The sequence below is a fragment of the Schistosoma haematobium genome, chromosome ZW, assembly GCF_000699445.3.
Source record: "Schistosoma haematobium chromosome ZW, whole genome shotgun sequence".
Lineage (NCBI taxonomy): Eukaryota > Metazoa > Platyhelminthes > Trematoda > Strigeidida > Schistosomatidae > Schistosoma > Schistosoma haematobium.
This window is the reverse complement of record NC_067195.1, coordinates 10,961,275-10,975,830: the sequence shown is the minus strand read 5'-3', so window position 1 is coordinate 10,975,830 and position 14,556 is coordinate 10,961,275. Positions and strand designations below refer to the sequence as shown.

The following is a 14,556-nucleotide window of genomic DNA, read 5'->3' as shown; positions in this document are numbered from 1 at the left end:
GCTCTTTTGTTGCTCTGTATGCCGAAATAGGATAGGAGCAAAACTACCACTTTTGGATAATCTTAGATTTTGTTTCTTCGTTTAGAACTTCCTCATTGTGTGACATGCTTATAGGGAAGGATAATGTCATTCTACTTGACGCTTGTTCACTTAATTATCAAGTAGGATTTTGCTGAGTTTAAGAGTAATTTGTTGATATGAAGGCACAAAAAGACCTACTCTCACTTAGCTGATATAGACAAACTCTTTTAGTGTTATGTAAGTCATAAGAACTTTAAATATTTTTCGACAATCATTGTTCATCATTTATTAAGACAAAGCAGTTGAATTGAAGAGGCACTTCCAAGTAAACTATGTCATTCAACAAATACACTTGAGACTAATTGTTTTATATTCCCTTTGAATACTAGTTTGGCTTAAACAGAACGAATATGAATAAACAAAAAGAGTATTTTGTTCAACGTTAGAAAGATATAACCATTGTCTGTATTAATTTTACTTTATCTTAGGCTTTTTTCCTTTATGCAGGTTCTTTACTTACCTAGGGAAAATGAGCGGATTGCAATTAAAACACCCTCGAGCATCAAATTTTACGATCTGAAAGAATTTAAACTAATGAACGAAGTACTTTTGACGGAAAACAAAAATAGTATGTATTGTTTTGTATATCAGTCTAAGGATGAACGCTATTTTCTTTTCCTTATGACTTTAAAAATGAAAACCAACAAATAGACTGGGAGATTTTTTATTTCATGAGGACAAAATTTTTGGTACAAAAATATAACCATTGAAACATGTCATTCAAAAAGCTTTACGAACTTACTAGAAAGACATAAATTGAAAGGAGAGATAATTAGAAAGTAGTATTATTTCTTTAAGTCTTTATCTATCAGTAATGTCAGACTCACTAAGTGGTTAACATTAAAGTAATCGTTGAGCTATTAAAACCTTAACCTTTTATAACAAAACGTTTTCCCCTTTAAATTATGATTTTACTTGTTTGCCAAATTATTCAATGAAACTTTGTCAGTTATTCTCGGTTGTGTCACAAAATTCTAGTACCGTGGACAAATCAGACTTATGCTAAACGGTAAACGTTCGCTAACAGGCAAGATTTTAGTTCTTTTTCTATGGAATGAGAAACGCCATCAGTTGAAAATGAGCTTTTATTTTCTAAAGTAAGAAGACGTACATCTTCGAATTAATGTACCGATATTTCTTGATTCTGCTTCGGTCAATAAATTTTTACTCTCTTCTTGCTCAAGTCGCTAGTTTTGGCTTGCGTACAGAAAACTTGCATATCACTATCAATTTCGGATATCACACAATACATCAGATGTATCTTAATTAAAAAAAGCACATTTTCTTTCACCCCACAATCTTTAGTACAGTTGGTTAAAGATTAGTAATTTTTAACCAATCGTTTTAGCTTTCTGCAATAATAATTCTTATATGCTACTAATTTACCTTTTGATGTAATTGGTTAAAACATTTTTTTCGTTTGTTTAAAAGATTTTTCATTGCATAACGGATATCAGATAAGAGACGTTCTAAAACAAGAAGCCTTGGGTGTCAGTTAATGATGAAAAATGCATTCAAGATATGCAAAAAATTTCGGAAAATCATGTGTTAACTAATGACTATGCTTTCATAGGTTTCCTTGGATCTTTAGTGGGAGGAAGTGTCTTTCGTGTCCACCAGGTTGATAGTTTTATGAAATTCGAAAAAGTGAGTAAGAATAGCGGTAAGACTATAACTTATTAACGACCTTTGAGTGATGTTAAGGTGACCTTGAGACAATTCACCTACTTACCAGTGGCATAAGAAAGCAATAAGTTAATATGAGGAGTTAGGATTACGATTTGGAATTGGGATTTAAAGTTATGAATTAAAGTAAAGGTTTTCATCATGAATTAACATCAGCTTTAATGCCAAAATGCCATTTAGCTATATAGATGAATGAATTCTGCCCCCAAATCCAAGACATACTGTCTTTAATTCCATTGTTCCGTTCATAAATTATAGTCTCACCAGAATAGCACTATTGTGTAACGTAAATCAATGAGTCCCAAACTAGCGGTTTTGAAATGTTATGCTTTTTGCGAGAGCCGAGGTGAATAGGCTTGATCCTTCAGGTGGTGACACTGCCAAGTGGTTCCAAAAATACAAGCAGCAATTAGTTTACTTTGTATCCTGTTTAGTTATATTAAGTAACTATCAGCACAATGCGGTCGGTGTTGCGACAAATTCTCCTTTGGTCTAAATTTTAATCGCATAAACAAAACATATACTTGAAATTAATTAAAACAATGGCTGCAAAGCATTCATCTCTAACCAAATGGATATTGGCTCGTTCAGCCACTTTGTCACATAAAATATAAATCCTAGATAAAGTGCTGTAAAGAATTAGTGTTGTATTTTACGTGCGAAAATTCCGAGAAAATCACTCGGATGTGAATAAGCGTATGCCGATCGCTGTGATATATTCTCAGTTTTAAAATTTTTGATGTTACATTAAGTTTAAACATTTTTATATAAGTGCAATGAAAAACGCGAAAAACCAGGAAGTAAGTTACATCACTGAACTATTCTCTTATAACAAAAGAACAGTTAATAATCCTATGGTTTCAAATGGTTCCGAATCCAAAGTAGAAATGATCGTCCGTGTAAAAATCCCTCAATAAAACTGTCAAACTGAATGAACTTTTTATCTGTTAACTAAAATACATATTCGAATTATTTGGATATGGTGGTTTGGCAAGTACAATAACTTAATTTAATAGTCCATTAAATTTCCAGATGGTAAAGTAAATTAATAATATTTTATTCCATTACATGTTCTTACGTTTTAAATTGTTTGTTCTAAATTCATCGTCAGAAAATGCTTTTAGTCAAAGTTATAACCGTTTAGCCTATGCATCAAAAGTGGACGTTTTCATTGGTTGGAAACCTGGTGGAAATACGTTATGGCCTTTATCATGTGAAAATCTTGAGGTGAGACATTTAAACTAAATGGCAACCAAATCTCATCACATTTTTACTTTTCTCCGCATTGATTGTATCAATGTCTTTTTTGCAGTTAAAATCTTACAATAGAAAACAAAGAATGAATGTATTCTTTAAACGCTCAAGTAAAGAAATTCTGCACAAAAATATCTGTTGTCAAATAAATACATACGCTATATGTTCCCAAATATTCTCTAACGTGATCTAAGTATTCTTGTAACCGACCACCCCCCATTCAATTCGTTTATTTGAATTCAAAAGAAAGACTTGTTTTTCACGAAGAGAAGGTACTGCACCAGGGGAAGTCAGACAGTGGGAAAATAAAAAGTGAGAGGTGCTGACAAATGCACGTTCTTGTTCAGGATTCGGCTCCGTTTTATGGAGGACATGTATCCATATTTATGAATGAGATGTGCATATTGCCCTCGATTCGGCTAGCCAATAATAGGCTATTACTTTTGATGGTAGACCAAACCATCCAGCTCAGAGAACAAAACTCCATCAAAATCATCCAACTGAGCTACAAAACTTCTCCACCATCTCAAGGTTATTACTTACAGTTGGTTTTCTCACTGATGCAATTGGTTTGTGCACGCATTTAGGAAGCCTGTGAATATCAACATCAGACTCAGATAACCACAGAACGTAACATTTTGCAACCGTGAACTTGGATACCAGCTAAAAATTGTTACTTTTCTTATGCAACTCCTTACGCAACTCCTTCACTGCATTTCGTTGTGTTAGTATGACGGTTGCTTGGCACTTGCCATTATAGATTACGATAAACTGAATAAGTTTTATATTAGCAGCTGGTTATCCGGATGACAATTCACCATTTATAAGTCATATTGCTTTTAACGGTGGATATTACTTCACCTGAGCTGAACTTTTATATAACTTTGAAAGGATTATGATTCTTCGAACATCTGAATTGTTAGAGGTCATTTCAAACGAGCAAATTTGCCATTTAGGGCTAGATCAGAACTCACTTTGAATAAATAACCAAGTTTCTTATTGCCATTCTAAATTTTCAACGCTATTCGATACGTCTGTGGTTGCAACAGTATAGTCGACAAAGATGGCAATTCGTTTTTACCCACAGATCGCACGTAATCGAATATATCGTTCACTGGAAATAAGTAAATACGTAGTGAACGAGAACACCAGTGGGGACGAGTAAATGTATCTTGGCACAAAAAATCTGAGAACCATACAATAAATACCTCATTTGCAATATATCAACCAATCGTTCCAGACTTCATTGTTCCTCGTTTCCACATCAATTATTCTCTGTTCTCGTTTTCTTTTCTTCGATCTTCTTAACATTTTGCCGCCAGACATTTCACTTTAGATTGGTGATGTCCACTACTTATATCTGTCGACATCATTAACACACACCACAAATAAACTTGAATATGAGCTAAGCTCTAAGGAAAAAGGCTAAATTACTTTCTGTTGATCAGCACTACTAATGGTCTGCAAAACATGATATTCAGAATTCTGAAAATTTCAGTAGTTAACCTTAGTTATATATGTAAATTTTCCTGACGCTATATGAGGCTTTCAAATCTTTGACGGGAAGTGATTAAATTAGATCGGTGATGCAACAGTTTCTCGAATTCAGACGTCTATTTCTATTGAAATTCAGTCTAAATAACGTTATCTTGGTACTGAACAGATCAGCCTAAATCATTCAAACATTCTGTTACTGTACTTCAGTGTTATTTGAGTACGGATAAATATAACTATAAATTTGGCAATCACTTACTTGGTATCAGGGTAAATTTTGTCCCTTAACATTACTTTCGGTTGGTGATACATTCAGTTCTTGTGGAATTATTTGTCATTCATCATTATTATAAATTCCTCGTTAAAACGTTTTTCAATACTATCATATTATCTCACCAATTTATTTTTCAGAATATTGGCATCCCATCTACAACTAAAAATCAGTTGATTGGTGTATTTTCAAATTTTGATTCAGGAAGCATATTTTCGTTGGAAATAAGATCGTTTAAAACATTTTCGAATGACTATTGTTGGATTATATTTGCAAGAAACTGGCAGTTTCAGTTTACTGAAATTCAACTTATACCTAATAAATGTGTACCAGTTTTGATACTTAAGGATTGTACCTCATTTAGTTTTCCAACTTGTCAAGAAGAATTATTTACAAAAATCATGACATGTCCTCTACTTGGAACTCTTCTTGAAACTTATGAATTTCCATCAGAATTAATCAGTTTCGAAGAGAAATGTAGTCATAACTGTAAACTTTTAATTGCTTGGAAATGTTCTGCTTGGTTACGTTGTATGCAATTTAACAGATATTTCAGTTCCATATCCCACAATAGTGATTGTGATGAGACTGATGGAAAACTATTAGAAACGATCAATTTTCAAACCTTTGAAAATGCTATGATCAACCACAGATCACAAATTACGGCTGTTCTTTACATTAGCTCATTAAATATTTTAATTACTGGTGATAGATGTGGAACAATTAAAGTATGTATTTTACAAAATGTGGCATATATTTTAAAGTTGATTAACCAAACGAAAAACGCAATGATTCATTTCAGTTGTTTGCTAGAACTAACTAATTCAAAGTATCAGCGCTCGATACAAATATTGAGAACTTACTGTTTTATAACGGTAAAAATAAATACCGTTTTTCGATACAAAATACGAGATAATAGATACTATTCTACCGCTGGGACACTAGCTACTTAATAATACACTGGGTTACTGAACTACCACAGTGAAACCAATCTATTACATATGACAATAGTCTACATAGTAATCACAGACTTGATATGTTCTTTTTTGCTCATTAACTAATCATAGCTTAAATCACAATAAGATTTATTTACCTAGACGTAAATTGAAGTTACATTCAGATAGCTCATGATACTTCGCAAATAACAATGGAATGATTTCTCTTTGTCTGCTTTCTGTAAGCTCTTCGTAGGTATCGTTAATCCGTAAAATATAATTTGATCAATGATCGATTGTGAAAATAATTGATAGATAAATGTGACTATTTGTACAAATAAGTAAGAAGGCAAAACATACAACTAAAGTACTGAAAACAATTGACTAAAAAATATTATGCCAGCTCAGTGGTCTAGAGGTCAAACGTTCACACACGGAACCGAAGGTCCTGGGTTGGATTCGTGGATGCGCATTGCTGATTAGTCCTATAGTAGGATGATATGCCCATCCAGTGTTTTCAGCTTTTCAATGGTGGTCTAACTTAGACTAATTTTTGGTTTCAATAAGATTCAACAACCCCTACACCTTCATGCTGAATATAATATTCATCACAACCAAAATGGTAACATCATAACTTTCTTGTTTCGTTTTAGACTTGTCATTAGCATGAATATATTTCATTATTAATATATGTATTGCGATGGTTTTCTCTATGCTAAAGCTAACTGTTAATTTTCCCGGTTATATGGCTCACTTCAAATAATTTCAGTGATAATTTGTAAAGTGGTAGTGAGCTATAATTTTGATGAGAACTAAAATTTATTGAAGTGTAACTGCCTCTAATTAGTTAATCACAATTCAAATAGGAAATGTCGTTAACAGTTCACCATTAGTTACCAGCAAGTGTAACTAGAACAAATCTCTATACTGATTTATCTATGTAAATTTTGTCATGATACATCCCAGATTCAAAAAGTTACCAGAGCTACGAATCGATCAAACGTAGCAGATTAAATCTTACGTTGATCACCCACTGACCCAATAACCCAGCAATAATCTCTACTGTAAAATGTCCCAATACACTTCATATACATATCTTCTTTCCCCTTTGCATCTTTATAACTCCAATTTATCCTAACACGGGAGTTTTGTGGAAGTCGTTTAATCTGAATGTGGTTTACAACGGAAACTGACTAATTAGATAACCATCGAAAATCAGTGAATACCGGATAGCTATGTCGTCTTAGTTGGATTAGTGATCATCCAAAATCTTATTAAGAACTGGACCCAAGAACTTCAGGCCTCAAGGCGAGGAGATTTTATATATATACAGACCACTTACTACGGACGACAAATTATGAATGACCTATACCTATGTAATATATGTTAAATGAAATGAATATCTGGAAATTGAGTAGAGGAAAATCGTTATAATCACCGAATACATCCTTTGCTAGTTCTAGTATGAAGTCATTAGAACCTTGTTTTACTAAACTGTTAAAATATGAAGATTCAGGTCAACTAGACTAAGTGTATATATTGAATGCTATGAAACATTGTAAAAGGTGTCAAATTACCGTTGATAGGTCTTTGAAATTTTACTGAAAACCCAGGAATCAGGCAATATTAAAAATTTACATTTTGGTCAAATGGTAACTAGACAAATAAATTCACTAAACGTTTTCATTTTCAGACATGGAATACTGACCAAGTTCAATTAACAGTACTTCATGGTCACTTGGGAGAAATTATTCATTTTTCATCACATAGGTGGGATTTAATTAGACCACAAAAATTTTATTCCACGTCTCCAAGTTTTGTTTCTATAAGTAAGGATGGATTGATGAAATGTTGGCAGTTATGGCAATCAGACTATGTATATCTGAAAAATGATGGTTCTGAATTTTCAAACCCGTCAAGAATTGTATCAGATAATGGAACTAAGGAGAATACCATCAAAGAAGTAGATAGTAGACAGACACTAATGAATTTGTATTCAAAGGTTCTGTCTACAAAGACTTCAGCATCACACTCAGTACACACTATCCATGACATTACAGTGAAAAGAGACACTGGTGAACTTTTTTTAGTTGGAGTATATGAAGACATCAATTCATGTAAGATTCATGAGGAACGCCAACAGGAGTATTACTTGGAACACTGGACAATATCTGAGGTAATACAAATTTAGATTTGCCTATATTTTCACTGGTTTAGTTATTGTTCCTCTGTAAATATATAATTGCTACAGATCCTCAAATAAAACCATCAAACACTTTTCATAAATACTCATTATATGTGGAAATTGTATTTGAAATAATCTCAGCGATTGAAATTTAAATAATTCCAACGTTTCATTCAGCAAGCTTGTCTGGACTTCTTCATTCACTGATGTAAAAATAAACTTATTTTACTTTATTGAAAGATTAAGGTCTATTTATTTAATTTCTAAAATGTTTTGTACAACCAGTAATTTAAAAATGAACTTTACCATGAGCCGATGTCAAATTAAGAAATATTAAAAAACGGGAAGTGTTGTGCTGATGTTTGATTCTATTTTGAGTCTCTAAAGTAATGCTTACCCACAATTGTACACCATCTTATATTCACAGCCTTCAAGATATCTGAACAATCATGATCTCTTTTGATCATTAACTCGGAATCCGTTTGTTCGCATTCTTAACTTTAGTCAGTTTATTTAAAACTTTGGAGGTATTTTCGGTAAAACGTCATATTTCATCTATCAGATCAATTATTTTATCATATTAATTAACCTTGTTTGTAACATAAAACTCACACTAAATCAATAACTTTTAAGTGCATAATCAAACCTTTACGAGACACCACTGTTTGCTTGTTAGATTAAAAAGACCTTATTAAATCAAGCAATTCCTCTTGAGTTTGATGAATAGTCATAATATTATCTTAGTTCAGATTTATATTCAACAAAATAAATGAAGAGTATATTTGTTTCAATTTATAACAAGTTGGGATTTGTCATTTCGTGTTTGTTTGGAGTGAATGTTTATAAAACAAATAATTTAACGAAGGATTCCTTCTCATTAACCTTAATTTCAAAGCTACATAATAGTATGCATATTTACATGATAGATTATTGGTTAGTGAATAATGTGTTTGTTAAAATATAGAATTTATTTAAATTTACCATTTTATTCCTTTGTTTCGCATTATTGGACAGCCTTGTTCACCGATGGCCGAATTTCCACAAACAGTTAAAAATATTTCGTTTATAAGATTGAATGATTTATATGATATTGTTAATCCAAAAGCCAACAAATCATCTAATCTGGCTGAATATCAAAATGATAATTCGATTAATATATCAGTTGTTATATGTGAAGGAAAACCTGGAAGTGTACATTTACTTTCCACGTTGGACGGATCCATTTTAACAACAGCTGTATGTGAAGATACAGTTGAAGATGCTACTTGGCATTGGATGTTAGAAAAATTGTTTATTTTACAAAGCGTAAGTCCATTATGTAGTTTCTTTCCCCGAGGTATATATTAAAGATATTCATACTTAAAGTATAAATAATGTTATTATTAATGGAGAACAGAACTGTAGTCCATAAATGCATGAATTTTTCAGTTCTCCATACATCTAAGACATCTATCCTTTTTGTATCGTGAATTATTTCGATTACTCTGATGGTAATTCGTGTTAATGTCTAACCTCAACCAATCCACGAAGTTGCGCTATGCTCTATGCTACTTAGATTTGAACTAATCAGATTACAAAGATGCACGGTTTACAGTCAATTAACAAATTATTACAGACGATAAAATGTTTCAACAGTTGAGATTATGAGTCAATTGAAGCTAGATCACCATGGAAAACCTGGAAGCACTGGACGGCCGTTTCGTCCTATCGTGGGACTCCTCAGCGGTGCGCATCCACGACCCCGCCAGGCGCTTAACCAACTAGACCAGTGAGCCGGCATACGACGGCATTAATGTCTAACTTCAACTAATCCACGAAATTGAGCGACACATCCACCATTGTCATCACAACTGACCCGGTTGAACTCCACTGGTCACTGCTTCTCATTAGAATGTTTGTTCATTATCACATGAGCACACACTTTCAAAAACAAGTTCATCAATCATCTATTTCAAAAATTTTCTAATCACACCCTAAAATGTCTTATCAAAAGGGAGATGAGAAATCACAACCACCGTGCACTAATTGTCAGCGCCATAACTTATTGATTATAATCATCTACAGCTAGAGGAAATACAGCGGAAACAGAGAGCATGGAATAACAAAAGCAATAGCCACCTTGATAGGTCAGTTCGTCAGGTCTACCATAATACATGTCCCAGGTTATTTTATGGTCTTCTGTACGTTCTAGATATTATTCAGGTTAGTTAAGGTTACCAGTGACGGTGTTAATGTAAAGTATCTGTAGGTAGGGAGGTTTCATTAGTAGGCTCAGTAATAAAAACGAATAGACATTTAAAGTTCCTGTAATCTCACTAGTGGACTGGGATACACTTACAGGTGTAAGCACATTCGAGGCAATTTTAAAGGAGCGTTACTTCCTCTACTGGATTAGGCAGAATAAGATATACAACTAGCGACACTCGAACGAGTAGAACCCCAGAGTCGCAAATCAGAAGACAGAAGAAGCTGGGAAAGTGAATGCTGCCAATCCGTAGGGAGGCAAGTTATGCTGTTGTCCATTCGTAACATTCCACATTGATATTCTAGAAAGCTCTATCAGGTTCTGGTTGGATAGAATCTCTTCGGCTCTTTTAGAGCCTCTGGAGGCTTCGTCGTGTTTCCCGAAGCCGTCCCAACATAGAGAAGTAAGCATCGATGCAGCTAACAACGGATGGGAGTGATTTTATTTCATGGGTAGATTGTGGTAAGTTATTCCTGTCTCAAAAAGTTTTTGGTGAAATAATTCATGTAAAAAGCGGATTTAGAATGAGGTTGTTTTACTGACAAGGAGTTACGAATGCTAAAACTAGGAGTTTCTGAGTGTTAAATTGTTTCATTGACTGGAAAAGATAGCTTTTGTTATGTTATTCTAAAAAAGTTGATTATTGGTCATTTGTCTTACTACTACAGATCTGACAGTTTATAACATCTGGAAGAATACAACGTAACCAAATACATCCTTGGATAAATTGGGACGGAATATTCTAGTCCCTGTTCTTATTGGCTCGAACGTACATATGAATATGATTTTGGTATAGATGTTAAGAAAATTAATTTCGTCTTCAGTGTAATTCTACTTGGTTAAAAAAACTTACAATTATTATGGTTCTCAGTAGATAACTTTTTGTTAAACCATTGAAAATCTAAGTAAACTACATTATTGTTCCGATGAAGATTGTAAAAACGTATCATCTTAGTGTCTCGAACTAAGGGAGAATGTTTTACAAGTACCATGTAGTTTTTTTGTCACTTTATAAATTCGTCATTAAATTCACTGGTTTGTTTGACACAGTCTCAGAACATTATCTGATCTTTACTATAAAATTCACCCAAAAACTTGTTTTCCTCTTCGATTTAGTACATTTGGGCAATTAAATGAATATGGGTGGAAAAGCAATTCAAATTCCATAATCTATGTTCACCATATTGATTGTGAATCAATCACCTACATTTAGTTTATTTACCTCGAACTTATTACATTTTATTAACACTTTCAGAACGGAGACATCGCTGTATTTTCCACTTGTAGTCGACCATGTAACCTACTTTCTATATGGTCATCATCTGACCATGATGTGTTTTACCGTGGTCCACTCTTACTTTACCCAGTACATTGCCCAGATTACTTCAAGCTATTTTTGGAAGATGACAAATCCAGCGATTGTTTGCCACCGGTTATTTTGTTACTGTTGGTTGGTCAGTCCGATGGATCTTTAGCTGTATTATGTACTAAAGAAGGAGTCGTAATGAGCACAGCTCCAAAGTATTCAACGACCAAATCTTCAAGTAAGTAACTGCTTTTGCTTTACTGAACTATTTGATCACCTTCAACTTATGACGTCATTTAGACCACGCTGTATGAGATAGAAATCAGAATCGCATGTTTAAAAATAGGTTTCTACCTTGACACGAATAACTTGACATTTAAATAGCTATTAAAGAATACTAATACGCAAAACTAATGTAACTAAGAATCGGTTCCAATCAAATAAGACAATGAATTAAAATTTCCCGAATATGATATGGATGATGTTTCACCAACAAAATGACCTTGTGACAATCCGTAAACATCGTGATATTTTACTTGGACAGCTTGATCGTTAACTTGCCTTTCTGTCTTTCAGACATCTTTATTCATTGAATGGATCTTTTAGGATCCATGTTGGAATTTAAATGAACCAAATATAATTACAAGTGAGTAAATGGATAAATATTAACATCAATCCAAATAATTACGCATGAGATTTGATTAATACTTTTTATTTTTAATGGCCGTTCTGTAACTACCTACTGAAATCGACTTTTAAAGTAGTTAGAAATATCACCCATCAAATGATTGAAAGTTTCTCATTTCAGGTATATTACTCAGAAATTTAAATTCATCTTTATTCTATTTCAACTAAACAGCGCAACTGACCTTAGAATACGGTTAATTTAACTGGTCAGAAGCTTATGGAAAATAGTAATTTGTTTCCGAAGAAAAACATATTATTGTGTCAAATGTTATATTACTTGAAGTTTGTAAGTAACCCGACTATGTATCTCTACTTTTAAATAACATCACCGGAACAAAATTTAAATAAAAATGTGCTCCAGCTGAAAGAAACTGCATCAGGTAAAAGGGCTACACTATTCATTTGCACGAACACCAATTCATTGTCAAACTCCACAACATATCTTCGCTTACATCAGTTCTGATGATGTCTATAAGGACGATGAAGGCTTCATGACTAGACTATCCTACTTAGAAAACTCGTCACCACCAAAATTTATCCTGTTCATGGTCCTGCATAGAAACTAGGATGTATGTTGATAAACAGTTCGAAACCAAGGCAAAATAATTGTCAAAATCTCGACTTTCATTTGTTTTCTAAATGACAGACCCATCACTCATGTAAGTTAATAACTCATTTTTGTTTACTTTGCAAATCAGATAATCCTCCAGAAGTTGATCAGAAACAACATATATCGTCAATTAGATCAAATCCGATATTCGGGAGATTATACATTATCACCTTAGATGGAACATTAAAAGTATGGCAATTGATTACACCTTTACCAATCGGTGTGCAAATACAAAAACAGGACATTTTTCAAAGGAATAAACCAAATTTACGTGCATATTTCACACGTTTTCCATTTAAAATTATTAATAATACTGACATCTATTGCATTTATACAGCTAAGAATTATTCATTTCCCAAAGTAAAGGAAACTGATATTAATTGTGTAACTAATTCTTGTTGTTACAATGTAGTCTGTGCTGAAGTGGCCAATCCAGGTGATACTTATTCTATGTTCAATTTCATAACATCACGTTATTTTGACTCAGCTTATTTAAATCATGAGAATACAGCTTTGGTTAAAGATATTTGTATTGGCTTAACAAATATAAGCATGTTAAACAAACGTTTTGAAAAATCACCCATGATTGAACAAATATTTCTAACAGTAACTACTGATCCTGTTGAACGAGAAAACCTTTATTTAAAAGTATGGCAAACAACATTTGATTACAATATGGGAAATGATTATCATGTCAGAAACTCTAACAGTTTGAAACGAACATCTACAAAAGCATTACAACGTCTACAAATGTTAGTTGATAGTGGAGACACTAATATCGTCTGTTTAAAATGTAATCTACAGTTGATAAATACACTTAGATTACCATTTCCAACCGGACCAAGAATCTCTAAAGCTGTTTGTAGAATCGTCGGTATTCAATTAAATGGTGATATTTTATTGACAATCAATAATAGTGTATATTTACTTCACTATAAAACATTGAATAAGTATTTTAAATTAAGATCTTATTTATTAAATTTAATGAATCGATCTACTGAAAATAAGATGATTCCAGAAATATTACAAAACGTAATAAGAAGAAGAGAATGGAATGTAGATGGATTAAAGAAAATGAATGATGTAACTTTGTCTTTGGTAAGTTTTTTCGATTGCTAATGAGTGTTCAATATATGTTACTGATGATTCATTCAAAGACTGGCTACATTTTGTTTTGTTTAACTTCTGACTTATATAAAAAGGCATTTGGTAGGGCAATATTCACTTTAAATGCAATCTGACATCAATTATACAAGCTGCAAGTTAAAGTTCGCATTATCTTCTGAAGCTAAACTCGTTGTGAAATGTTCTACTATTTGACAGTTCAATATTGAGAAATCGAATACGACATTTTATAGAACAGTTTATTTTCGACATAAACAAGCAGTTGATCAAACTCGAAACTGGTAAAGCAGTGTGCAAATATGCAAACTACATGACAAAAAAATCATTGAATAGATTATTCACGAGTCCATTTGAATGTTTGAGCTTTCATGAAATCCCACTCTAATACAGACTAGTCAGAAGAGTTTATGCAACCTTTAAGAGTTTAAAAAATACTCAAGGTATACAGAATGAGATTACTACAAATTTTATTGAGTTATATTTCTTGAATGGCATGAATCGAAATTGATTCCAGTTGGATAGGTATATCCATTCTCCATCTTCCTCCAAAATATTGAGTTGAATATCTTTACCAAGTTTTGATACCTCATTTTCATTCTTACTTTAAAGTTAGATTTCATGTGTTCAAATTTTACTGTTATTAAGAATAATTCTTATTGTTTTGTTGTTCTACAGAT

General features: G+C 32.8%; 1 protein-coding gene across 1 annotated transcript in view; it reads left to right on the top strand.

The window, feature by feature from the left end:
• Window positions 1–522: 522 nt before the first annotated feature.
• MS3_00010299 (uncharacterized protein) overlaps window positions 523–14,556 on the top strand; it is a gene marked incomplete at both ends in the record, with an annotated part of 37,241 nt that continues 23,207 nt past the window's right edge. Inside the window, 7 exons of the mRNA XM_035730389.2 lie at window positions 523–649; window positions 2,879–2,994; window positions 4,927–5,514; window positions 7,415–7,897; window positions 8,921–9,211; window positions 11,407–11,695; window positions 12,843–13,852. Coding sequence (XP_035585591.2) covers window positions 523–649; window positions 2,879–2,994; window positions 4,927–5,514; window positions 7,415–7,897; window positions 8,921–9,211; window positions 11,407–11,695; window positions 12,843–13,852 — 2,904 coding nt within the window. The remainder of the gene's footprint in view (window positions 650–2,878; window positions 2,995–4,926; window positions 5,515–7,414; window positions 7,898–8,920; window positions 9,212–11,406; window positions 11,696–12,842; window positions 13,853–14,556) is intronic.